This window comes from Vigna unguiculata, chromosome 10 (genome assembly GCF_004118075.2).
Source record: "Vigna unguiculata cultivar IT97K-499-35 chromosome 10, ASM411807v1, whole genome shotgun sequence".
Lineage (NCBI taxonomy): Eukaryota > Viridiplantae > Streptophyta > Magnoliopsida > Fabales > Fabaceae > Vigna > Vigna unguiculata.
In genome coordinates this window covers 4,133,278-4,161,125 of record NC_040288.1, presented here as the reverse complement: position 1 = coordinate 4,161,125, position 27,848 = coordinate 4,133,278, and the positions used below count along the sequence as shown (strand labels likewise).

At 32.1% G+C, this 27,848-nt stretch overlaps 3 protein-coding genes and 1 pseudogene across 4 annotated transcripts; 3 read left to right on the top strand and 1 right to left on the bottom strand.

Annotated features, from left to right (window-relative positions):
* The first annotated feature begins 2,720 nt into the window (after window positions 1-2,720).
* Window positions 2,721-5,704, top strand: LOC114166991 (replication factor A protein 1-like). Its single transcript, XM_028051879.1, has 11 exons — window positions 2,721-2,801; window positions 3,461-3,728; window positions 3,827-3,923; window positions 4,006-4,127; window positions 4,215-4,299; window positions 4,387-4,519; window positions 4,600-4,754; window positions 4,846-4,966; window positions 5,063-5,242; window positions 5,333-5,410; window positions 5,492-5,704. Exons 1-11 carry the CDS (start codon window positions 2,721-2,723, stop codon window positions 5,702-5,704), a joined length of 1,533 nt encoding a protein of 510 aa, XP_027907680.1.
* A 2,668-nt stretch (window positions 5,705-8,372) lies between these two features.
* Window positions 8,373-14,379, top strand: LOC114166990 (annotated as a pseudogene).
* A 3,989-nt stretch (window positions 14,380-18,368) lies between these two features.
* On the bottom strand, window positions 18,369-21,005 carry LOC114166989 (sporozoite surface protein 2-like). Its single transcript, XM_028051878.1, has 3 exons — window positions 21,002-21,005; window positions 20,411-20,847; window positions 18,369-18,536 (listed from the first exon to the last, which is right to left on the bottom strand). The coding sequence occupies exons 1-3, from the start codon at window positions 21,003-21,005 to the stop codon at window positions 18,369-18,371; spliced, it is 609 nt and encodes a 202-aa protein (XP_027907679.1).
* Window positions 21,006-21,592: 587 nt separating this feature from the next.
* LOC114166391 (TMV resistance protein N-like) lies at window positions 21,593-25,795 on the top strand. Of its 2 annotated transcripts, none has more exons than XM_028051115.1 (5): window positions 21,593-22,132; window positions 22,227-23,313; window positions 23,476-23,652; window positions 23,782-24,507; window positions 25,138-25,795. In XM_028051115.1, exons 1-5 carry the CDS (start codon window positions 21,648-21,650, stop codon window positions 25,558-25,560), a joined length of 2,898 nt encoding a protein of 965 aa, XP_027906916.1. In that variant the 5' UTR covers window positions 21,593-21,647; the 3' UTR covers window positions 25,561-25,795. The 2 variants fall into 2 exon arrangements, with proteins under 2 accessions (XP_027906916.1, XP_027906915.1); XM_028051114.1 differs by having other exon boundaries at window positions 23,398-23,652; window positions 25,138-25,792.
* Window positions 25,796-27,848: the final 2,053 nt, after the last annotated feature.

Here is a 27,848-nt window from a genome sequence, read left to right as displayed (position 1 = left end):
ACTACTTTGCAAAAATTTCAAAGTCATGTTCGATCAAATCTTCCACTCACAACGTCAAAATTAATTCACTTTGAGTTCCGCCTTTCTAAATACAACTGGAAATCAAGCTCTCTGGTGATCTTTCTTTCCTTTTTTTTTTTTGTAATCTGTTTACCATTAATTTTGTTTGTTTCTAATCTTCGTTTTAATTTATATGTAATTTTGTTTTGTAATAATATTTTTTTGGTCTCCGCAGGATTTGAATTCAGACCTATGTAAGTATTTTCGCAATAGTAATTTCTCAGAAATTGTGCTTTATGGTCCAAAAGCACAGGTTCAATGCAAATTGTTAATTAGAGCAAGATCGGTGAAGATTGGCAGTGGATGGAAAAACTTTTGTCAACTACATGGACTACAGGAAGGAGATATAATACTTCTTGAGGTTGACGGTGAAGAACCAAGCAGCCATGTCAATGTGCTTCTTAATATATTTGACTATTATCATGGCCTCTGAAATCATCCCTGAACAATATTATTTTAACGTATTACTTTTTTTGTATGCCCAATGTAATATTTTGTAGCAATTATTATAGACTTTTTTTACATTACATATATATATATATATATATATATATATATATATATATATATATATATATATATATATATATATATATATATATTTTGGTAAATACAACTGTTTAAATCTGATATAATTTTAACTGCTACATATCTTCTTCCATATCTACAAATCTGATATAATCTCGAATATCTTTGCCATTTAATTCATGTCAGAACCCCAAATGTCATATCATTCATTAAAGCTTTTTCAATTAAATTTTATATTTGACAACATATGACCATGGTTTATTTCAGATACATCTCATTTTTAAATATTATAACTAAAAAATAATATGATTTTAAAAAAGTAGATTGATATGACTTTTGCACTGCTCGAGAAATTTCTTAATTCTTTCCACATCTTTGTATTCCGTACCAATCTCTGATATTTATTTCTTTATTAATTCTTTATACGAATTTAGTTTTTTTGAATATTTGTTATTTATATATTATTATTTTAATTTATCCAACCGTTTTGTCTTCTCCAGCAAGTTTCTAGCACTATTGTATATTGTGTATAACACTGTTTTGTTCTCTTTTTCTACACTTTAATTAATTATTATTCATCCAAATAACTGTTCTCTTTTCTCTGCCAAGTCTGGATTCATACAAACCATATTCCACGAAAGGTATGTCCTTCATTTGTTTTTGATAACAAATATAGTTCGACATGAAGCGTAGCAGTTCATATGTTCTTTTGTACAGTTGTACATTTTGTTCATTTGTTAACAAATCCTGAAAAAACATCTTCGCACATTGCTTTTTTCTTAAAATTATTTGTTTATGCAGCCATACTTTTTTGCAGATCTTCATTGTTTCCATATTAGTGATTCAATTAATAGTTCACTGCTCAATACATCACGCCAAGAGGTAATATTTTCATTTCAAAGTAAGCTTTTAATGGTTCATCTTCATCAGAAAGCTTTTTTTCCTTTATTTTCCTTTTATATGAAACCTGTCAAAAAAACCATTGCAACACATTACTGGTTTCTGACATCAATAGCTGTTTTTCGCAGTTTTCACAAGAAAATGATAGTATGATTTCTGTAAACCTAGGTTAAATTTTTTTTTTCTATTAACATGTCATGTCTATTACTCCATGTTTGCAGATTACTTAATGCTTTTGTACCTCTTGGTTTCTTTAACCATTTCAAATTTTACAATCCAATCACGTGTGAACCTTTACTTTTTTAAAATTGGCCAAATCCATGTTATCTTTTTCCTACTATCCTTGACCAAACAGATATATATAACTCTATAGCTGCTTTGAACCTTTTATTATTTTTTTAAATTTCCTTACTAAAATATTTTATAATTCATTATTATCTTTTTTCTGTGAGTTTACACTACAAAAAAAATTGAAATTACCGACGGAATTTTACCGACGGATATACTTCTGTCGGTAAATTTGAATTACCGACGGATTTTACCGACGGATTCTAAAATTTTAATTACCGACGGATTTTTCCGTCGTTAAAAAAAATTTCATTTACCGACAGAAAAATCTGTCGGTAAAATCCGTCGATAATTCAAATTTTTTTTACCGACAAATTTACCGACGGATTTTTCCGTCGGTAAAAGAAGCGGGAAATTTCCCGCCCAAATTTGAATTACCGACGGATTTACCGACGGAAAAATCCGTCGGTAAAAGAAGCGGGAAATTTTTTGTCCTAATTTGAATTACCGACGGATTTTTCCGTCGGTAAAAGAAGCGGGAAATTTCCCGCCCAAATTTGAATTACCGACGGATTTACCGACGGAAAAATCCGTCAGTAAAAGAAGCGGGAAATTTTTTGTCCTAATTTGAATTACCGACGGATTTATCCGTCGGTAAAAGAAGCGGGAATTTTCCAACCCAAATCTCACCTTATAAGAAGACGAGGAGAAGAAGAAAATAATAAAAAGAAGGAGAAGAAGAAGAAGAAGATAAGAAGAAGAAGAGAAGAAGAAGAAGAGAAGAAGGAGAAGAAGAAGAAAAAGAAGGAGAAAGAGAAGAAGAAGGAGAAGAAAAGAAGGAGAAGAAGAAGAAGAAGAGAGGAAGAAGGAGAAGAAGAAGAGGAAGAAGGAGAAGATGAAGGAGAAGAAGGAGAAGAAGAAGAAGAAAGAGGAAGAAGATGACAATGGCGGCGGCGGCGGCGGCGACGGCGGTGACGACAGTGACGGCGGCGGCGGCGACGGTGACGACGGCGGCGACATTGACGGTGACCACGAAAAAAAAACGAAAAAAAAAATTGAAAGAGGGAGGAGAAAGAAGATGAATAGTATAACTAATTTACCGACGGATTTTTGGTAATTACCGACGGATATTTAGGTCGGTAATTACTGACGGATATTTTCCGTCGGTAATTACCGACAGATTTACCGATGGATTTTTCCGTCGGTAATTACCGACGGAACATGATTTCCGTCGGTAAAATTTTACAGACAAGCATTTTACCGACAAATTTTTGACCGTCGATGATCCGTCGGTAATGTTGATTTAGCGACGGATTTTGGCCATTACCGACGGATTTTGACCGTCAGTAATAATGGTTTTTCTTGTAACCAATGTAGTACTTACTTTTTTACTTCCATTTCTTGAATATCTTTGTGTTGAGATCAACATGTCTCTCTCTGAAGTTCAAAAGCAAACTCAAAATGTAAGCCAAGTTACTCCAGAAAAGGAGAACTGGAATATCATTGTTAGGGTGATACGTTAATGGTTCGTTCCAGATTTCACTAAACAGAGGTGTCCTTTTTCCATGGAGTTGGTTATTCAAGACAAAGAGGTTATTATTCGTCTAATTATTTACCATCAATGTTATCAACAAAATATCTGTATGTTAAACATCTTTATCTTTATTATATTGATTTATTTCAGGGTTCTAAAATACATGCTTCCATCAGACGTACTCTAATTTACAAATTCCAGACTGAAATTTCTGAAGGTGATGTTTATGCCATACAAAATTTCAGTGTTGCTCCAAATTCTGGAATTTACAGAACTACGCACCACCCTTATAAGATTAATTTCCAGTTTGGTACCAAAGTTAGTTTGCTTGATGGTAACTTGGTTCCTGATGTGAAACCACAATACACACCTTTGTCATTATTGACAACCACTGGATTCGATACTGATTATTTAGTTGGTAACTTAATATTTTTTGTTTTTCTACCATTCATATATTTTAGTTATCAACAATTATTTCGTCATTTTATGTTATGACTTCTATTATTTTTTCTTTAGATGTATTGGGATTACTGGTCAGAGTGGGTACTGAAAGAGAATTGCAAGTTGATGGAAAGACAACAAAATTAAATGTCATTGCAATAGAAGCTGATGAGTATTTTATTTCTATGATATACTACATACCTTTTTATTTTTGTTTAAATAATGATTTGACATAACATTTATTGAATGTTTAGGTCTCGAATAGAATGTACTTTGTTTGGTATTTATGTCGATGAACTGAATGTATTTCTTTCAAGTGGAGAAGTACAAAATTGTGCTATAAGTATAGAATTAGCGAAAGTCAAAACTTTTCAAGGTAAACTTGTGTGACTTCTTTTACTTTTGTTATATTACAATTTTTATTACCATGGTACTTTCACATGCACTATGTTTTTAAATTTAGATAAGGTTCAACTTCAAAATTGCAAGTTCTGCACTAGGATTAAGTACAATGTTAACTTCAAGGAGGCATATGAACTTAAATCAAGGTAATGTTCAAATTGTTATTCATTTATTGCAATACTTTCTAATTTTTTAGTTAATCCATTTTTTTAACTTTAATTTGTATTGCCCAGGATGATTGAGAACAATGAATCTCCCTCTCAAGGATTAACGCAGCTGTCTCAGACTTCCAAACATACTGTGGAAGAAGACTTTTTAACTCTTACACCTAGGACGACTATTCAAGGTCTTAAAGATTGTAAAGAGGTTAGAATGACTTCTAAATTATTTCATGTCATTTTGTTGTTGTCAATACCTTTTTACATTAATCTTTTATATATTCAAAGGTTGCAACTTTCATATTGTTTGGAACCATTAACCATATCTTGGATGAGGATGACTGGTGGTATACGGCTTGTGTTTGCAACAAAGCTGTTTATCCAGATTCAAAGATGTTCTTTTGCGAGAAGTGTAACAAGCATGTTATAAAAGTCTTTCCAAGGTTAACTTTAACTTTAGTAAACTTAATGCCAATTTACATATATGATTATAATTTTCACTTTTGGGAATTAATACTTTTATATATTTTACAGATATAGGATTAAGGTTCGAGTTATTGACTCATCCGATTCCACCACATTTGTTCTGTTTGATAGGGATGCAACCACCCTTTTCAAAAAAACCTGTGCTGATATGTTAGAGTCTCATGATAAGGTATACTCTTGAATATATCAACTTATATATATACAGTAATAAGGACAGTGCGATATATCTCTCTGAATATGATTTTAAATTACTTTGTTATCGTAGATGAATGGTTGTGGGAATTTTCCTAAGGAGTTTGAAGAATTAGTTAATAAAAGTCTGTTGTTTAAAGTTGAAAGTAGGAACGATCAAACTTTCAAACTTGAACAATCTTTCAGAGTGAAGAAAATATGTCTTGATGATGATATAATTGAGAAGTTCAATGATTCTTCGTTGAAATCTGTGGTAATATATAACTTTAAATATACAGTTTACATTTTACAATTTACATATATTTAACTTCTTAATCATTTATTTTTCTTAACCTTCTTAAAGGATGTTTATGCTGGCAATGGTGAGTTTAGCAGAGAAAAACAGCGTGTAGTCAATGAGTCTACTGTTGATATTGCAGAGGTATACAAATTTAATAAATTTCATTTTTTGTTAATGACGTATGATTTTATTAATTCTATTTGTTTTTAAACTGTACTATAGGATTTATTATTCAGATTTACCAAAGAAACAATTGACTGTGCATCCCAATCTGCTGACTTAATCAAAGATACTGCTACAAATGAGGATGGTAACACTTCACTTAAGAGAGAATCTGCAAAGAAGACCTTATCAATTGAATCCATCGAAGAAGACACTGTTCTACTGAAGCTGCTAAAAAGAAATATTAAGAAGGAAAAAATAGTCAAACAATAGATGACTTTAGTTTTAATATTTGAAGACAATTTCTTTTATGTCTGACAATTTGGGACTGTAATATGTGTACGCATGGTTATGTCTTTAATTTCCTTTAAACTATAACTTTGATGCTTAATTTGATTATAACTATATTATGCTTTTATTATGGTTTTATTTGTTACAAATTGTATAATTTTATTTCTTCCATCCGCTGGTTTGTAAATTATTGTTGACATTTTTCAATTATTGTCAACAAACTTGACTGCCAGCTACATCAAAACGTTTTAAAAGTGATATTATGTTTTACCATCAATTATTTATCAATTATTTCTTATAATAAAAAAAAACTTTTATCAAAAACTTATTTAGAAATTCAAATTTATTAGTTATATTTATTTTCATAAATGCATCATATATTTTTCTTAAACAACCGAATTTAGAAATTCTTATTTACATTGGTTTTGATAAATAATATATATTTGGCAAACTAATTAAGAAAAGGGATTTTGGTTGTTAATATAATATATAGATATATATATTAATATTTATCTCTATATGTTATATATATATATATATATATATATATATGGATTTTGGTTGTTACTTTATTGTAAAAATAACTCTTTATTTTATTATATATTATATTATATTATGATATTATTATATTTTTAAAATATTTTATAACGTAATATTTTATATTGTTCTTTTAATGGTCTTCCCGTTTTCCAAAGTAATAATTACATTACTGTTTTTAAATGTATTTGTAATCGTCCCGTCTTTTCATGGGGGATTTTTCCTCTATAAATGTTGATCTTCATTCTACCATCACAACCACACTTGAAGATAAGTTCCGTCATATTCTCCATTTTTACTACTCTATTTCTACTTCCATTCTGAAAGTCCTACCAAATGGAGAACAACTTCAACCAAGAACAAGTTGTTAATAGAATGAGTAGGTACCAGTTCTGTATTATCCACCTTGAGGATGAGGTACGTCTTTGGTATATTTTTATATACAGTTTTGGTTTTAAAAAAATTCTTCTACTCTTCTTTTTTTTTTCACGGATTTGAAATTATATTATCATTTTTTCTTCAACTAATCTATGTCGTTGTTCAAATAAATTATATCCTTGGAGGTTGTTGGGTTTGTGGATCGTGCATTCGCCATTCTTTATGATCACGATCTTCAACGTCAATGGACTTTAACAGATGAAGAAGGCAATAGACATGTCGTCACTTATAACAAGAATTTACAGAAACCAGTGGTAATAGGAGGATGGAATGATTTAAGGGAATTTTATGAACTACACGATAACCACAGTATTTATTTTGGATATGTTGGTCATTCTTGCTTCCACATCACTATTTTTCCAAGTAAATGCAAACCTTTATCTATTGGACGTTTTCTTAAAAGACTTCAAGCAGATGAACCACTTTTCAATGGACCGAAGTTACATTTTTGCATATTTCTGAATCCAAACCAATGCCATGCTAGCCATCTGGTGAGATTCATTTCATTTATATTTACATTAATGTATTTTAATTTTTTAAAAAAATTTAATCGATATCTTAAACGGATAAATAATTTTTATTGATTTCTTTAATTAAATTGTATGTGTTAGGATTTGCCTTCTGATTTTGGCAATTATCTTCGTCAAGGAAGATTTAAATACATTCTTCTTCATGGACCTCGCGAAATAGTCAAGTGCAAACTACTCTTGAGAAATCATCCAAAGAAGTCTAACAAAATAGGAAGTGGGTGGAAGGAATTTTGTACTGCTCATGGATTTGATCAACCTATTGACTTGGTCTTTGAAGTTGATAAGATGAAAAGCAATCAGAATGTCAAAGTGCTTACATATTGTAATCTTTAATTTACAGTTTCTTTTATGGTGTTATTTGAAACTTTTAATTATAATTAGTTTTGTTTTCATGTCTGCTACTTAGGTAGTTTTCAAGCTACAAGTTCATATATATTCAGCAATGCATATGTATTGTTCTATTTTGTTATTAATGAAATTTCTTTGCACATTGTCTCTAATTCTATGAATTCCAATCAAAAGTTTATTCTTAATCTTTAATTCATGGACTCTAATTCATACATACTAGAATTTAATTTAACATATTGAAATGAGTTATAATTAAACATAATTAAATATTACATGTATGGATATATCTTGGTTTACTATGTCATAACTAAACATACATGTATGGTTACATGTTATAATTTTGCAGACATCATGAAAAAAGAATGGCACATACTTGGTATGAAACTGTACTTTTTGTTCTACTATATATAGTACTGCATAAAAAATACGTGTTGTAGTACCTACATAAAAAGCAGATTTTTTGTTCCCTGTAAGAACAAATCAAATATCAAAGAATTACTATATATATGAATGTTTCTGATCTATTACCAGTCACCACTGCATGCTCTTACTATTTATAATCTTAGTCTACTGCTAAATACTTTTGGTAGTCTTACAATTGCTTCCTATTACAATTACAAATATTTTTGTTTCCAAAATTGTGATTAGAGGTACAATCTCCAAAAAAAGTTTATAAAAATCATTCACCAATATAGTAATAAAACAGAGAACACTTTTTCATCCATTGAGTCAACTTATCTTTCTTTTTGTTTATTCCATTGACACCTTTGAAAGTATTCCATATGTTTTCTGCTGAAATGGAGGAAAACGATTGTAAAAATGCAAGGCTGAGGAGGAAGTTGGTGCTACAACAAAGGTTTAATGCAAGAAGTAATCAACATGCAGGTAATCTTCTAACATATACCTTGAATCATTTGACTGCACAATCTCTTCATCAAACATTTATTTACAAATTCTGCATTTCTATGTTTATATCTTCTTTGCAGATTACAAAGAACAGAATGCAAGGAAAAAAAACAAAAATCGCCAACCATTGTTCTCAAAGTTTAAAAATATCAGTTCATTTTTTCTCTATTTGAATAAATATATTTTGATTTGAACTTCACAACATAGATTGATAATCAAATATCTTTGCTGTTTTAATAATAGATAGAAGAAGTGAATCTGATAAATTAGTCCATAACAGTATCCAAAGGAAGCCATTACAAGAGTTGCATCTTAGTAAGTATTCTTCTTCTTACCTCTTTCTTTAAACAGTGTTGTTACAGTGTTGTTACATGAATGCCATATGTATGGTTTTGTATTGTTCGACATAAAATGCTGCTACAATAAACATTTTTCAGATTTGGAAAACAACAACAATTTTCACAGTATTAAATCAAGATTTCAGTCAACAATTGGTAAGTTATATTTGTTTGTTTTTTAAGATTACTATTGCAATATCACTTTAACAAATTATAAACAATTGTTTATTTTAATGCAGTGTCTGGAAACAATATATCAAATTCTTCAACTACTTTAGTTGAAGATCCAATTCAAATAAACTTAATGACTTCACAATCCTCAGCTACTACTATAACATACAATACTCCTTGTGGTAAATTTCTACATTTAGCTGTATTTCTACATTGATCTTTAATGATTTCTAATGATTCTATTCATTTTTTTTAATGATTTCAGTTCTCAGCAATAGCATTCACAGAAGTTATGTACAAAATAATTACAATTGCAGTGCAGGTAAGTAGGTTTGACTCATATATACAAAAGTTCATACTGATAATGACTTTGAATATAACATAATTGTTTTAATAATTCTTTTCCATAGGTGCCACATCTGGAGTTCAAAATCATTCATATTCTGTCTCTAACAATAAAGTTGTCAAATATCCTTTTCAAGTCATACAATCACTTCAAAACAGATTCAATCTTCATGATGAAACAACAACAGAACAACATTGTTCAGACACAAGAAATGATGATTCAACAAGAACAACATATGAAGGTAATTCAGATCTTGAATTGCTAACTTATTGATTCCAATAAATTCCTTTTTTAAATTAGTAATTACTTTTCATTTTGCTAATATTGTAGGAGATAGTACAAGTACTACAATTACAAACGAATTGTATTGCAAAGGAGAGTTACAAGGTAAAGTCAAACAAAATTGTACAGAATTTCATACATAAAATATTACTTCAGGTGCTAATGCTTTATGTTTTTGTTCAGAACTACTCAATATTGGAGATCCTTGCTTGGAATGCCAATACTGTCAAGCTCAACTATGGTATGAAGAAAGAGCAGAAAAAAGTAACACATCAAAGGAAGTTCAATTTTCATTATGTTGTCAAAAGGGAAAAGTACAAATTCCACTACTAAAAAAACCACCTGATCTTCTTGAAGGTTTGTTAAATGGTGTAGATCGTAGAAGCAAATCATTTTTACAGAATATAAGACTCTACAATAGCATGTTTTCATTTACTTCAATTGGTGGTAAGATAGATACTTCAATGAATAATGGTTCTGCTCCACCACAATTTATTCTTAATGGTCAGAACTATCATCGTATTGGAAGTTTATTGCCAGAACGTGGATCAAAGCCAAAGTTTGCACAACTTTACATATATGACACCGAAAATGAATTGAGTAACAGACTAAAGCATTTCAGGTTAGTTGAAATGAGTAACATATATGCTCAAGTTATTTGCTGAAATACATCTGTTTATTAAGTTATTTCTTTTCTTTATTATGTTTTAGGTCTAACAGCAAGGAATCTGATCTAGATCAATCATTGGTTGCTGATTTGATTCAAATGATTGACACTCACAATGTTCTTGCGAAATCTTTCAGAAGAGTAAGAGAATTGTCACTGCAACATATGGAATCAGATTTCACACTAAGACTATTTAGAGGCAGAAACAAAGACCCTAGAGTATACAACACACCTTCATGTGATGAAATAGCTGCTCTAATAGTTGGTGATTTTGGCAATCTGGATGTAGGCAGAGATATCATTGTCAAGAAATTTTCTGGTGAATTAACAAGACTGCATGAAACTCACACAGCTTTCATTCCACTTCAGTATCCTCTAATGTTTCCATATGGAGAAGATGGTTATCAAGAAGATATTCCAATCAGAGAGTCTCATTCAAGAAGTCAATCCAGGGTCAGAATTAGAATTTCGTTGCGAGAATTTATTGCATTTAGAATGCAACAAAGATCTATAGAACCTGGAAATATTGTGAATGCATGTAGATTATTCCAACAGTTTTTGGTTGATTGTTATACAATGGTAGAAGCACAACGACTGTCGTTCATTAGAGCTAATCAAAAGTTAATTCGTTGTGATATTCTTAATGGATTACAAGAGGCTGTTAATAGAGGAGAGACAGATCCTTCTTTAATTGGAAGACGTATTGTACTGCCTGCTTCATTCACTGGTGGTACAAGATACATGTTCAACAATTGTCAAGATGCTATGGCTATTTGTAAAAAATTTGGCTATCCTGATTTGTTCATTACTATAACATGCAATGTCAATTGGAGCGAAATAAGAGACTTTGTTTTACCAAAAGGGTTGTCACCATCAGATAGACCTGATATTGTATGTAGAGTATTCAAAATGAAGCTGGATGAAATGATGACAGATTTCAGAAAAAAGGACTTCTTTTGAAAAACCACTGCAGGTATGTTCTATAAGCATTAGTATAGACTTTTTGAATATTTTTGAAATTTCATTTTTTAAACTATTTAATTGGTTTTGTTATATATGCAGGAATGTACACAGTAGAATTTCAAAAGAGAGGTTTACCTCATGCACATATACTTTTATGGTTGGATGGAGAAAGCAAATTGAAAAATTCAACTGATATTGATAAAGTAATATCAGCTGAATTGCCCAATGCGGATTTGTATCCAAAATTGGAAAAAGTTGTAGCAAGTTACATGATTCATAGACCATGCGGACCTGCGAGATATACTTCACCATGCATGAAAGAAGGAAGATGTTCCAAATTTTATCCTAAAAAATTCACATCTTCAACTTCTATTGATGAAGATGGATATCCATGCTATAAAAGACTTGATAATGGTAGATTTGTTGAGAAGAATGGAATTAAGCTGGACAACAGAAGTGTTGTTCCTTACAATCCACCACTTCTAATGAGGTATCAAGCTCATGTGAATACAGAGTATTGCAACAAGACCAATTCAATAAAATATTTGTTCAAATATGTCAACAAGGGTCCTGACAGAGCTACTCTTAAAATAAGCAACAACTCTGCACAATGTGATAAAGAAATCATTATTGATGAGATCAAGAGGTATTATGATTATAGGTATCTATCACCATGTGAAGCAGCTTGGCGAATATTTGCTTTTGACATCCATCACAGATGGCCTCCTGTTCAGAGATTGACATTCCATCTTCCTGGACAACAATCAACTTTGTTTAAAGATAATGATGATATTAACGTGATCTGCAACAGGTACGAAAATGCTAGCACAATGTTTCTAGCTTGGTTTGAGGCTAACAAAGTTTATATCATGATATTAATGTGATTTGCAACAGGTACGAAAATGCTAACACAATGTTTCTAGCTTGGTTTGAGGCTAACAAAGTTTATACAGAAGGAAAAGAATTGACTTATTCTGAATTTCCAAGCAAATTTGTGTGGTTTGCTAAAGAAAAAGAATGGAAACCAAGGAAGAAAGGCTACAACATTGGTAGACTTACTTATATTCCTCCGGGCTCTGGAGAACTTTATTATTTGAGGATATTACTCACAATTCAAAAAGGTTGTATTGATTATGAAAGCATAAAGACCATTGATGGGAAATTTTATGAAACATACCAAGATGCTTGCTATGCTTTGGGATTGTTGGCAGACGATAAAGAATATATTGATGCAATCAAAGAAGCAAGTGAATTTGCTTCGGGGTATCAACTTAGAAGATTATTTGTTACTTTGTTGTCCATGAATACAATTTCTAAACCAGATATAGTTTGGAATTCTACATGGAGTATCTTGTGTGATGGAATTTTGTACCAAAAGAGAAAGGAAATGAGATTACCAGGTATTTTATATTGTTATTTTTATAATTCAATAAAAATATATCTTTTAATTGCATTATTTTGTTCATGCAGGTCTTCAAATTGAGACTGCTGAATTACAAAAAATATGTCTCATGGAAATACAAGAAATGCTAATGTCAAATGGTAGATGTTTGAAAGATTATCCTTCATTACCTCAACTTGATATTTCAGATGTACATACATTCAATAACAGATTTATTGTTGATGAGCTGCAATACAATAAAGAAGACATGGCAAAAGAACATGATATTTTGCTTAAAGCACTAAATGATGAACAAATGCATGTATATCAGGATATCATGACAGCAGTTGTTTCAAACAAGGGAGGATTCTTCTTTTTATATGGCTATGGTGGTACAGGTAAAACGTTTATGTGGAAGACATTGTCAGCTGCTCTAAGAAGTAAGGGCATGATTGTTTTGAACGTAGCATCAAGTGGAATTGCTTCTTTACTACTTCCTGGTGGAAAAACAGCACACTCTACCTTCTGCATCCCACTGTTAATTAATGATGAATCAACTTGCAACATAGCGCAAGGTACTCTCCGTGCTAAACTTCTGATGGCAACCAATTTAATTATCTGGGATGAAGCACCAATGATGAATAGAATGTGCTTTGAGGCATTTGATAGAACACTAAGAGATATTATGCGAAATGTTGATGATGCCAATAATGACAAACCATTTGGTGGTAAAGCAGTTGTCTTGGGAGGTGACTTCAGACAAATTCTACCCGTTATAAAGAAAGGATCTAGGTTTGATATCATCAAATCAGCCATCAATTATTCAGAGTTATGGAATTATTGTAAAGTGCTCAAACTGTCCAAGAACATGAGATTAAGTACTACAACAAATAATCAAACAGCCAATGATATCAAAGAATTTGCTGATTGGATATTGAAAATTGGAGATGGCCAAATGGATGTAAATGAGAATGGTGAGTGCATGGTAGAAATTCCAGAAGAGCTGCTTATTATAAATACAGATGTACCTTTATTGTCATTGGTTGAATTTGTCTATCCTCAATTTGTGGTTAACATGATGAATCCAAATTATTTTGATGATGGAGCAATCTTGTGCCCAACTAATGATTCTGTAGAGCAAGTCAATGATTTCATGTTGTCTTTATTAGGTGGTGAAGAGGTGACTTATTTAAGTTCAGATACACCTTGCCAATCTGATGAACAAGATGAAGTTCAATCTGAATGGTTTACATCTGAATTTTTAAATGATATCAAATGTTCAGGGATACCAAATCATAAACTCAAGCTCAAAACAGGTGTGCCAATTATGCTCTTGAGAAATATTGATCAAGCAAAAGGTCTTTGCAATGGCACAAGATTGCAAGTCAACCATTTGGGTAAAAATGTAATCTCTGCAACTGTAATTACTGGAAAAAACATTGGTGACAAAATTTTTATTCCAAGAATGGATTTAGTGCCATCTGATTCAGGATTGCCTTTCAAATTCCAAAGAAGACAGTTCCCAATTTCATTATGCTTTGCAATGACAATTAACAAAAGTCAAGGACAAACACTTTCTAGAGTGGGACTTTATCTTCCACAACCTGTATTCACACATGGCCAACTATATGTTGCTATTTCTAGAGTGAAAACCAAGAGAGGATTGAAAATACTTATATTGGATGAAAATGGAAATATCACAAACACAACTAAAAATGTTGTCTACAAAGAAATTTTTGAAACTCTTTGACAATGAACACATTATAGGTATGTCATTTCTAATTTTCTTTTAATTTGAAAGTTTGTATAAATATAGATGCATGATCTATTGTTGTAATTAAAATATTTCTTATAATTTTGTTCTTCAATGCAGGATGTATTGCGTAAAGTCCAAGGCTTACAATGAACATCATGCTGATTTAAGAAGTAATCAAATTTGTATACCAAAGGAAGTTATCAAGTTGATTAACCAAAAACAGATTATAGGTATGTAATTTGGTCTTCTTTTATTGTTATTTTTTTAAAGAAATTATATTATAACCTTAGAAGTTAATAAATATTACAAAATCAATTCCTATTATCAAAAATATTACATTTAAAAAAACCCGTGCGTTGCACGGGTAGAAAGACTAGTATTCTACAGTTTGCAATAATTTAATGCACAATCGAGTTTAAAACAGTAACAAGCAAATCGGGGGTTTAGAGTTGGCAGTTGCAAACAACAAAGAGTCATAAATTGGTAAGGATATAGGGTTGCACAGAATATTAGTGTTTTTCAAACTAGGGAAGAAAAATGTTTACCGTTTGTTTTGATCCACAAAGAGCAATTAAAGGAAATTATTTAAGCTTTAGTACAGTGTCCTTTGTTATAGTTTATTTATTTGCACTGTTTCTTGGATTGTGCTGATTAGAGATGACAATGGGTCGGACATGCATAGTATCTACTGCAACTTGACCTGCAAAAAAAATCCACACGATATCAGCCTCGCTTTCGTGTGGGTACCCGTCTAAAAATATTCATGTATTTTAAAATTCGTGGGTATCATGGATACCATCAAATATATTTAAAATATATATTTCATAAATATTTAAAATTAAATTTAAGTAAAATTACAAAAATAATGTAAAATAAAATATTAATTTAATTTAATTTAATCTAATAAAATATAAATATAAATATAATTTTAATTTTAATTAAATTTAGCTTAATAAAACATAAATTTAATTTTAATTTTAATTTTTTACGGGTAACATGTACCTGCGGGTACGGATAGTGTGATATTCGCATCCGATCCGTTTATAAGCGGATATTAAAATACTCGTAACCCGCTATCCGCGGGTACCAACTATCCGTTATGGATTTTATCTGCGGATACCCACAAATATGAGTATTTTTGTCATTCCTAGTACTAAGTAGTAGTCTATAGTTAAGAAATGTAATGTCATTGAGTTGTTTATTCTATTTCCTATCTAGTTGTTATTTTTGTAAACTTTTTCCTCTTTTACCATCATCAATATTGTATCAAGAAATAAAGAGTTGATTTTCAGGAATTAAGGTAAATTCAATTTAAAATGTGTTATGATTTGTTGCCTATTAGTTTCTATGTTTGGTTCAACATAATATGAGTGTTATCCATTATTGAATTAAATTAACACATTCTAATTTAATTTATGATCTTTCATTACTCTTCACTCTCCTTACTTTTTGTGTAATAATAACGATGATGATGGAACATAAAGAGGCCAGCGAGAGTATTATCACACCTTTAAAAACTAAAAGCAACACAAGTGACACTACAAAAAATATAATTTTTACTGTCAATATGTGTTTCTGACTGTTATACTAGACCGTTAAAAAATGAAAAACTTTTGTCAGTTATTTAAACCGTTATAAAATTTATATTATTTAAATATTTTTATCTATAATCTATCTATAACAATAAAGGAGATTCCTCTTTTTGTGTCCACATTTCATAATACCCGTTTTACCTTTAGTTATTTTAAAAATTAATTATTTTATAAATAATTTACTTTTAATCATTTTTCTACAAATCTCTTTTGTCTTAAATCATCATTTAAATTTTCTTTTTACATATCTTATTTTTTTATAATTTTTATATTTAACAACTATTTTAAAAATTATATATTTGTTATTGATCTTAATTTTCTTGAAAATTAAAAAATGCAAATACACAGGCGCTGTCGCGTCTGTGTGTTCGCTAGTAATATATAAAGGGAATTCTTCTTTTTGTATCCACTTTTCATTTTTCAATTTTACCCTTAATTATAATTTTAAAAATTAATTATTTTATAATTAGTTTATATTTAACCATTTTTTTAAAATCTTTTATTTTGACCGTTATTATAAAAACTTTTTTAACAGTTATTTTATTTAACAATTATTTTAAAATTTATTATATATATGTTTTAAAAAGAAATATTATTGATCTTATAAAAAAAAATGCGGATACACAAGCGCGACAACGTCCGTGTTCCCTAGTTTTACTAATGTGAATTAATTTACTTCGTAACTTTGAATTTTGAACTCTTTTTCAAAAATTTCAAACTGGTTTGTTATCGTGCCATTTCTTATCAATCAAATTTCTCACATTGACTCCATACTCCATGAGTTTCTAAACCATGACTGAACAACTCAACATCGCATACTTTCCCACTTTCTTTTAAAATCGCGATTCTTCGTTCCCAATTCTACACCAACCAACGCACGGCGAGGAGGTACCTCTCGTTCAGCGGTGTTGTCGCCTTTCTCTTCACCGGCGACGAGGAACTTGCAGCCCTAGCCAACGGCATCTTTCCATTTTTTTTACTCTGGTGATTACGAACTCACAGCCTTAGTCGGCGGCGTCTTTCCTCTCTCTGCACCGGCAACGAGGAGCTTCCAGCAGTGTGTCTTCCTTTTCTCTTCATCAGCTTCATCTACGACGAAACATGGTACATTCATCATATAAATGACCTGGAATTGATTTTCTCTTTTTGCAGGTATATGTTCAATTGTTTGATGGATCCTACAGGTTTAAATATCACATTCACTAAACTATTTTACTTCTAAGGTGAGAATCAATTATAAATTTCTATCAAATTGATTATCCATGAATAAATTTCTTTAGTAGAAAACCATGATTGATACATAGTAATCAAATTCATGATTCTTGTTTTGAGCTTAGTTGTGAAGCTTCGCAGAGCAAAGGAGCAAATGTAGATGGGAAAAGTTTAAACAGAACCTCTTGGACTTGTACATGACTAATTGCATGGTTAAATAAATGGTTTATTTGTCTTTAATAATCAATATTGGTATAGCATAGATTCTATTAAATGATTTCTAGATGAAAATAATTTTATGGATAGTGTCATCTTAAAACAAATTAAAGTATAGTAAAGTTTCCCAACACATATGCAAACTACAATCCAAGAGTTGAGGTAGGTGGGACTTTATACACTACAAGAAATGATTTATTAGTAACCAATTTTAGTGATTAAAAGTGATTAGTCACTATAGTGACCAATTTAGATACCAATTTAAAAAATTAAAAAATTATTGATTACTAAAATAGTCACTTTTATAAATAAAAAATTATAATTGGTCACTAAATTGGTCATTAATTATTAGAGACCACTCTAGAAACTAAGTCATTTTGGTAGCCAAAACTTAAGTAGCTAATTTATAGTGATTAATTTTCTTTGGTAGCTAATTTAAAGACCAATTTAGTGACCAATTATATTTTTTTATTCATAATAGTGACTATTTTAGTAAGTAATAATTTTTTACTTTATGAATTGTATCAAAATTGGTCACTATAGTGACTAACAACTTTTGGTTACTAAAATTGGTTGCTAATGAAACATTTTCTTGTAGTGCCAACAGATAGTGTTCTCAGTTCTGAATTTGGTGATCATATTGCCATTTGGTGATTATAATTTCAGCCATAAAATTAAAACAATTTAATTTTATTTGTAGTACTCTTTGATTGGTTTATAGGTGTAAAAAGGTCAATTGATGGCCATTTAGAGTTCAAATTTGGAAACAGCAGTTCATAGTGTCATGAAACAAAATGTGTCTTATAGGTTATCCTTGCAATGGCCATGAAACAACTGTACCAATGAATGATTAAATTAAATTATGAACTTTTGTGTTTTGTTCAATTTAATTCTTATTTTAGTTAAATAATGTTATATTTAGTCTTTGTTTGATTAAATAATGTTTAATTTAGTCCTTGTTCATTAGCCTTGACCCTCAACTTTATCACCCCTGACAGTCAACTTCATCACCATTTGACCCTCCTGACCCTTAACTTCATCATGCCCCCTGACCCTCCACTTTATCACGCCCTGAACCTCCACCTCTTCACTCCCATCGTGGTCTTTGTCAACTTCTGTAACATAACCAACCTAACTATTATCTCAAATTTCTAAATGTCCATTATAGTAACCAACAACTTCATTTAAATCATGTCATTTAAATTATGTCATGAAAAAATCCATACCACTTTATCTCCCAAACCCTAATTCCCCTTTTATTCTCAATTTCATTTCAAAATACAGTCAACATTGCAACAACTATATTTATTAGAGTGCCATGTAATAAAAAACTATCCACGGAACACAAACTGTGTCAGTCTATACAATATCGTGTTATAGATTTAACCAGTCTTAAGAAAAAGGATCAAATTGAACACAATTTAACAAAATACAGACAAAATTGAATGCGCAAAAAAAAATATACCAAATTAAAAAAAATTGACTGAAACAAGAACCAAAATATAATTTAAACATTGCAAAAAATAAAAATTAAATTCAAAAATAATATAAAAAAGTTGTGGCGGCTAAAAATAATTAACAGAAATAAAAATATTTCTGACAGTTTCTTAAATCGCTAAATTGGAATGGCTAATAAAAAATAGCTCTTTTAGTCTTCAATGTAATTTTACTTTTATGTTTGTGCTCACAAATATATCACTTTGTCATTAATTTATTCAAATATGTCAATTTTTATTTTAACTCTAACGATATATTTTTATGTCCTCATCGTCCGTCACTTGACCAATATTAGCAGAAACCAGACACAATTTTAAAACTACACGGACATAAAAATAAGAATAAAATGACATGGATAAAAATAAAAATAGATAGTCGGGGAAAAACATTTAACTCTAACTAGGGTTTAAACAATGTGACAACCGTAATCGTTATGACTGCAAAATGCATCTGAGATGTAGTTTGAGTTTTACACTATTGCTTCGGTCTTATGGTAATAATTTGTCACCGCTTAAATTAGTAAATTAGATAACCAATAAATGACTGAATTGTTGAAAATTAGATGACTTTTCACATTTTTCACGAGTTTAGATACGCTAATTCAAAGTCAATATAAATGAAAAAAAAAAAAAGAATGCGTGTTTAATAATTACAACAAAATGATATTGACATAACGTTATATAAATTGATTAAAAATTAAATGAGGCGTTCGATGTTCTTCTAAATTATAGAGGTGTCAATTTGGCCCAGCCCACAGGGTTTGGCCCTGGCCCATGTGGGCTAGGGCCAAAAAAGCCCACATTGAAAAAAAGCCCCCAACAAAGAAGTCCACAGGGCCAAAAACCCTACAAAAGCCCTATGGGCCAGGGCCAACCCATGGGCTTTCATCTTCCACATGGAAAATATATTATTTTTTAAAATATATTACTATCTGTGGGACAGGCCCAACGAATCGGACAAGTACGTGTCTTCGGGCCCTACGATCCGAACGGGCCCGAAGACACGTACGGGGCCGACGACCCAGACAGACCCGAAAACCAGGACGGGCCCAACGACCTGGATGAGACCGACGACCCGGACTAGTCTGACTACCCGGACGGGCCAGACACCCAGACGAGCCCAATGAACCGAATGGGCCCGACGACCCAAACGGGCCCAACGACCCTGACATGCCCGATGATCTAGAGATGTCCAACGACTCGAACGGGCCTTGACAACCCGAACGGGTCGTCAGGCCCATCCGAGTTGTCGAGCGCGTTCGGGTCGTCGAGCCCATTCAGGTCGTCGGGCTCGGGTCGTCGGGCCCGTTCGGGTCATCGGGCCTGTTCGGGTCATCTGGCACGTCTTGGTCGTCAGGCTCGTCTGGGTCGTCGGGCCCGTTCGGGTTGTCTGGCCCGTTCGGGTCGTCGGGCCCGTCTGGGTTGTCGGGCCCGTCGGGGTCGTTGGGCCCGTTTGGCTCGTTGGGCCCGTTCGGGTCGTCGGGCTCGTTTTGATCGTCGGGTCCATACGAGTCGTTGGCCCGTTCGGGTCATTGGGCCTGTCTGCATCATTGGGCCTGTTTGAATCGTTGGGCCTGTTCGGGTCATCGTCCCGTTTAGATCGTTGGGCTCGTCTGGGTCGTAGGGCTCATCTGGCTCTTTTGGCCCGTCCGGGTTTTCGGGCCCGTTTGGGTCGTCGAGCCCGTCCGTGTTGTCTGGCATGTCCGGGTTGTCAGGCCCGTCCTGGTCGTCGGGCCCATCTTGGTCGTCTGGCCCGTCTGGGTTTTTGGGCCCGTCCGTGTTGTTTAGCATGTCCGGGTTGTCAAGCCCGTCCTGGTCGTCGGGCTCATCTTGGTCGTCGGGTCTGTCCTTGTCATCGGGCCTGTCCTGGTCATTGGGCTTGTCCGGGTTGTCAAGCCCGTCTGGGTCATCGGGCCCGTTTGGGTCGCTCAACTTAATCTTTGACTCTGGCTTAATGTAGTATTATTTGGGGGGCTAACCCACCTTAGCCCTAGCCCTAACCCACTAGAGAGGGGGCTTTGAGGGCTGGGGCTTTTTTTTGGCCCCCTCATTTGGGGGCCCCCTAAAAGGGGGCTTTATGAAGAGTGGGCCAGGGCTGACCCATGGGCTAGGGGCCAAATTGACACCTCTACTAAATTGTATTATACTTTCTACTTCGTTCGTTATTATAATTACCTCTCTCCGAGATCTCTATGTAATGTGAAAGAGGTACATGTCATGTGCTTCTGAAGCGTAAAGGGATATGTGCATAATTCTAAAAGAGAGATGCTTTTAAAATAAAGGCTTAAATACCTTTTTCGTCCTCATTTTCGTAGTGTTTGTTGCGGATGATCCTCATTTTGACATAATGTTTAAAATGGTCCTCATTTTTACTGAATGTTTAAAATGGTTCTTATTTTGGCAATTCGTATTTTATTTAGTCATTTTCTGTGACACTGTTTAAATCAGTAACGGAATACTGTACAGGTGGTACTGTTTGTTTGTATTAAGTTGCATTGGGGGTGTTACGTGTGCCGATGGCTATTAGTGTAATATTTTCTTTTCTATGATTCGTAATGGTGGGTTTTAGTTAGTCTAAATTTTAAAAGCTAAAGTAAAAAAGTTTATGAGATGCTGGTCCCAACGCGCTTCCACAATTGTGGTCTTACTTTTTAAATGGCTAAAGTAACAAAGGTTCTTTGATGGGTGGGTATGTAAATCATGTATACGTGTGTGTTGCATTATTGCTTTCTCTTCATTTCCTTCCATGGAATTCGGTTCCTCAACATCCAAACTCCAATGGAAGTTTGATGTGCTTATCAACTTCACTGGAGAAGACATCCACAAGAAATTTGTTTCTCATCTCGATTCTGTCCTCTCTGCTAATGGGCTCACCACTTTCCTACACCACCAGAATGCATTGCAGCCAATGCACATCCAACAACCTATTCTCAATCTCTGTCGGGTAGCAATTGTTGTTTTCACCAAAACCTATTCTCAATCTGCTTGGTGTCTTCATCAGCTTCAACAAATCATTCAATGGCACCAAACTTATACCCGACATGTTCTGCCCGTATATTACGAAATTCAGCCATCTGATGTACGTCTTCAGAAGGGTGATTTTGGAAAAGCCTTCAAAGCAACTGCACACCAAACATTTTCAAGACCACAATTGGAGCATGGCATGTCTAGGTGGAGCCATGCACTCACCCAAGCTGCAAATTTCTTTGGATGGGATGAGAGCAATTACAGGTAAATCACCCACTCATTCAATAACCATATTTTAAGCTTGTATTTCAATTTTGGTTATACATGACTTCTTTTATAATTTCTATTGAACTTGAAGGAGTGATGCCGAACTAGTGGACACAATTGTTAAAAGCATTCTTAATTTACCAGTCTTGTCTGCTACTAAATTTCCAGTTGGATTACAATCCCGCGTGGAAGATGTGATTCAAATTATAAAAGATAGATCCTCGGAAGTTTGTAGGATAGGGATATGTGGAGAGGGAGGATCTGGTAAAACCACCCTTGCCAAAGCTATTTATAATCAAATTGAAGGTACATTCATGGAAAAAAGTTTCATTGAAGATATTGCACAAGTTAGTGAAAGAAGAGGGATTCTTCATTTACAAAAACAGCTTCTTTCGGATGTTCTCAAATCAAAGGTGGAGATACATAGCGATGAGATGGGGAAAAGTATGATTCGGGAAAGACTTTATCGGAAAAGGCTGCTCATTGTACTTGACGATGTGGATGATTATTGTCCAATCGAACTACGGGACAGTAATTCATGTTTCGCTGAAGGAACTGTAATAATCCTTACTATAAGAAATGAAGACAGTTGGATTACGAAACAAGTTCATCCTATTGTTCACACAAATCTAATGAACCCAAATGAGTCCCTCGAGCTTCTTAGTTGGCACGCATTCAGAGAAGCAAGACCAACAGAGGAATTCCATTTCCTTGCGAAAACAATAGTTGCTTATTGTGAAGGACTAGCTCTAGCTCTTGAAGTAATTGGAAGCTATTTATATGAAAAGACGGAGGAAGAATGGAACAGAGTATTCTTAAGATTACCCAACACTCCCGAAAATAAATTTTCAGAGATATTGGAAATAAGCTTCGATGGTTTACATAATCAAATGGAAAAAGATATATTCTTTGATGTATGTTGTTTCTTTGTTGGTACGAGCAGAGCCTATGTCACCAAGATCCTAAATGGCTGTGGAGTAGACTCTGATAGTGGAATAAGAGTTCTCATAGAACGTCACCTCATAAAAATTAAAAAGAACAACAAACTTACAATGCATCCTGTGCTACAAGAAATGGGAAGACGAATTATTGTTCAAAATTCTTTAGAAAACGAGCTTGGGTCGATTAAACCAGTGTGGATTGATATCGATGGAAAATATACCCTGCTAGAGAATATGGTAAGAACATTCTTTACCTATTGTTTTGAAACTTCTTTTTAGAAGTGTTTGCTTTCTCATGTACAATTTATTTGATTTTCCTAGCTCTTTTCATCACGGGGGGCAAAAGTCATTCGGGGATTGCCTTCAGGAAGAGATTTATTCGAACGTTATCCTTTACAGGTAAGAGATCCACCAAAATGGACGAAACGCACAGGAAATTCTGAGAACCTTTCTCAGAGATGGATCAGTTTGCAAGGATTTCCTTCAGAATACCTACCTCAAGACTTTTATCTGCATCAGGCAATTATCATTGAGATAAAACACAATCTTCTTCGGTTCGTCTGGAAAGAACCCCAGGTTTTTATTACGTGCCATTTCTTTTGAAGACTCACCTTAAAATAAAAATAGTATTTGTTTCCACTTATAGTTACTTTATTTTTTCAATTTCTTTTCTAATATTTTATCCAAAAAACCATCTTCTTGAAGGTTTTGACTTTGCTAAAAGTCCTTAATCTTAGTCACTCCAAGTACCTGAGAAAAACCCCTGACTTTTCGGGGCTACCAAGTCTTGAACAACTCATTCTCAAAGATTGCCCAAGATTGCGCCAAGTACACCAATCTATTGGATGTCTCTACAATCTTACACTGCTAAATTTGAAGGATTGTCCAAGGCTAAACAATCTCCCTAGAGAGATATATATGTTGAAATCTTTAAAAACTCTCATTGTTTCTGGTTGTTCGAAGATTGACCTATTGGAAAAAGATATAGTGCAAATGGAGTCTTTGATAACTCTAGTTACTGAAAATACAGCTGTGAAAGAAGTGCCTTTTTCAATTGTAAGCTCAAAAAACATTGGATATATATCCTTACGCCGATTTGAGGGACTGTCACGTAATCTTTTACCTTCTATCATTCGGTCTCGGATGTCATCAACAATGAATCCCCTTTCTTATATCCATTCGTTCAAGGAAATGGAGGATAATAATTGGGATGATATTGCACCATCTTTCAGCAACCTTGCCAATCTTCGAAGTGTTTTTGTGCAGTGTGACCCTGAGTTTCAATTATCTAACCAACTACAAACTATACTGGTTGAATATGGTGTAAATATTACAGAATCAGTAATTTCACAACACCACTTCAGGTCCTCCTTCATTGGTGTCAGAAGATACAAAGAAATCTTCGATGCTGTCAGTGATAGCATGTCTCAGGTTCTTCTCTGGCTTTCCCTTTCTTGTTTATTACTTTCACCGTAATTTTAGCTATTATTTGAGAGAACATAAAATTATCTTAATGAAGTATCTAGTAGAAACTACAAACACCCTTAGCTTGTATAATCACCTAACCAAGTCATCATGCTTGTACTAAGTAGTAGGAAATTGATTTCTACTTTCTTGCTTCACTTGTTTTATTCCCATAGGTCACAAATGATCATAGAAATATATAAACTGAATGAGACGAAAACAGAAATGCATTCTAAATCCTAAGGACATGATGGTTATATATACGAATTTAAATTGTCTGCTGTGTTTTTTGTGTTGTTTCTCTACTGGGCCTTCATAATACACTGATTACCACTAATTTAAACATTTTAAAATATATTAAAAAGATATTTAAAATACCAACACAGTATATTTTTAATGCTCAGTAGAGGACAACACCAAAAAAACCAGCAGAGGATCTGGACTCGATATATACTCAACAAAACTATTAACCAGATTTTTTTAAATTAATTACCATTGGCATGGCTTAAATATGTTATATTGTTGTTTGAATATAATTGTTCAATTTATAATTTCTAATGATAAAATAATGACTAACCTTTTAATCTCATGGTACAGGTATTGGCAAGTAGTGAATCATGTGATGTTTGTCTCCCAGGTGACAACGATCCTTATTGGTTGGCCTATACGGGTGAGGGACATTCTGTTTCTTTCACTGTGCCTCCGGATCGTGACATAAAGGGAATAGCTTTCTGTGTTGTTTATTTATCAACCTCCAAAATCATTGAACCTGAACTTAATACTGTCTTAATTGTTAATTACACCAAGAGCACATTACATATACACAACCATTGCACAGTAATTACGTTTAGTGATGAAGATTGGCATGACATATTGTCAAATTTAGGATCCGGAGACAAAATCGAGATTTTTGTGGCTTTTGATCATGGATTGGTGGTTAAGAACACTGCTGTGTATCTGATCTATGGTGAGCCAAAGAAAAATTCCCTCATTAGATTCATAAAGAAAATTGTAATGTGAATTGGGGCAGGTCATTTTATTTTATTTTTTTTAACATTATTATCTTTAATATAAACAACCCACATAAAAATAAATTTAAATATCATCTTTCATTTATTAATTAGGTTTTCTTAAATTTATTAGAAAGTTTATGTGTACATTAATTTATTCACTCATTAAAAAGAAATACTCATAATAGAAGACTTGGTTTATGTGTACATTAATTTGCGACTTTTGGCTTGGAAGAATTGATAATACAACACAGGGATCAGTTATTTGCAACTTTTATCTTTTCACAAGGAAATGATAAGAACGTTGAACATTTCCTTGTGAACAAACAAATGTGTTTTATTTTTTTCAGCTTTTTTCATGATTGGCATTGAAATTCCATGGAACTAGTGGGATTACTTTCGAGAAAAAGCTTTTAAGGAAATGAAAAGATGGGAATTGTTGTACAAGTCACTGGATTTTTTTGGACATTTTTCTAAGAAGTTGAGTTGAAATCAATTCCATTGAGAGGGATGTTTGCCTTAGAAAGAGTTGAGAAATAAATGTTGTTTCTAGCAAAAGTATGGAACATCTATAAACTGAATGTCAAATCAGCCTTTTTAAATGAATCAGAAGGCTTCATCAAAAGATTACTGTGTTTTTTTCTTCTTAACCTTTGTTCTTAACCAAGCACATAGCAGAATGAGTAGAATGTGAACACTTACTCCAATTCCATTATTTCCATGGTTTCAAATGGGTGTTTTAAGTAAGATCAGAATGCATGCTATTTATATTTACGTCATTTCTTTTCATTTATTTGGTGATTACAAAATTGAAATCACTAATTTTTTAATTTTCAAGGTGTTGGGATTAGGGTTTGAAGTGTTTGGATTAAGGTGTTCTTTCGTTTTTACAACCATTACTATTTTAATTTATTTTTTTTTACGGTCAGGTTCAATTTCTAGATCATGGTTTGGAGTGTTTAGATTAAGGTGTTCTCTATTTCATTTTTTCAACAGTTATTGTTTAAATGTATATTTCAGTCAAGTTCAATGTCTAAATTATTTTCTTATTTTATTTTGTATTTTGGTGATTAAATTTATATTGCATTTATTTGTCAAATATTCATTATACTGTATGGGTAATTGAAAAAGCTAACCAGTTCAGCGGCGGAGGATAACAGTAACAGGAGGACCAAGGCCCCCAAAAATTTTGATTTTTTTTTTTAATTTATGTAGTTAAAATTTTTTAACTTATGTATGTCCAAAATTTTTGATTTATTTTATAATTTATGTAATTAAAAATTTTGAAATTTTTTAAATTATGTATAGTATTTAAACTTTTTTAAATTATGTGTAGTATATTAAGAATAAAAAAATAAAATAAATTTTTTTTTATTTGATTTATAAAATAGAATATTTAATATTAATTGATAATAAAATTTGAAATCAAATATAATAAAGAATATAAAAAATTATTAAGATATTTTTAATTTGTCTTCTTAGTTTTTCACATATTATTCTTATCTTTCACTTTTACTTTTACTTATTTTTTTTTAAAGAGAAAAATAATGGTTACATATACTCTTATCTCTTATATGTTCTCTTCCATTCTTGAAAAAAAAAATTATCTTACTTGAAAATTAAATATTATTTCGATAGTTAAAATTATTTTTTATCTAACGAGCTTTTTGTATATTCATTTTTAGGAATATAGAAAAAAAATATTGTATTATGTATTTTTTCATAAATTATTTTTAATTGTAACTTGATTATCATAAATTTTTATTTTAGTATTTACGTCTCAATTTTTTATTAGATATGACAAATTATTCTTTAGTCTTAATCTTAAAATATATATATATATATATATATATATATATTGGTGAAGAATAAAAGAACAAATTCATATTTTAAAAATTATAAAAGGGGAAGCTGTGTGAAGATGAAAACAAGATAAATTCAACTTTTTCGCATATATTTTGAACCATGATATTACTGACTCAATTGTGCATTATAATTTTTTTTCTTAAAGTTCAGAGAATTACAAGTGAGCCATTACTATAATAGAAAAATTGTTTTTTGTAATGAAGATTATCAAAACAAGATTGCTCAATAAAGATGGAAGGTGAATTTTTTGTTGACAATTTATTTATTTACATTGAAAAAGAAATCACTGAAAATTTTAGTTATGTCCAATTATTGATGAGTTCAATAATATGAAAGAACAAATGACAATAATTATTATTTCTTTATATAGTTACGATTATACTAAATTATATATTCATTATCTTTGTCTTAGTGACAATAATTAAACATATC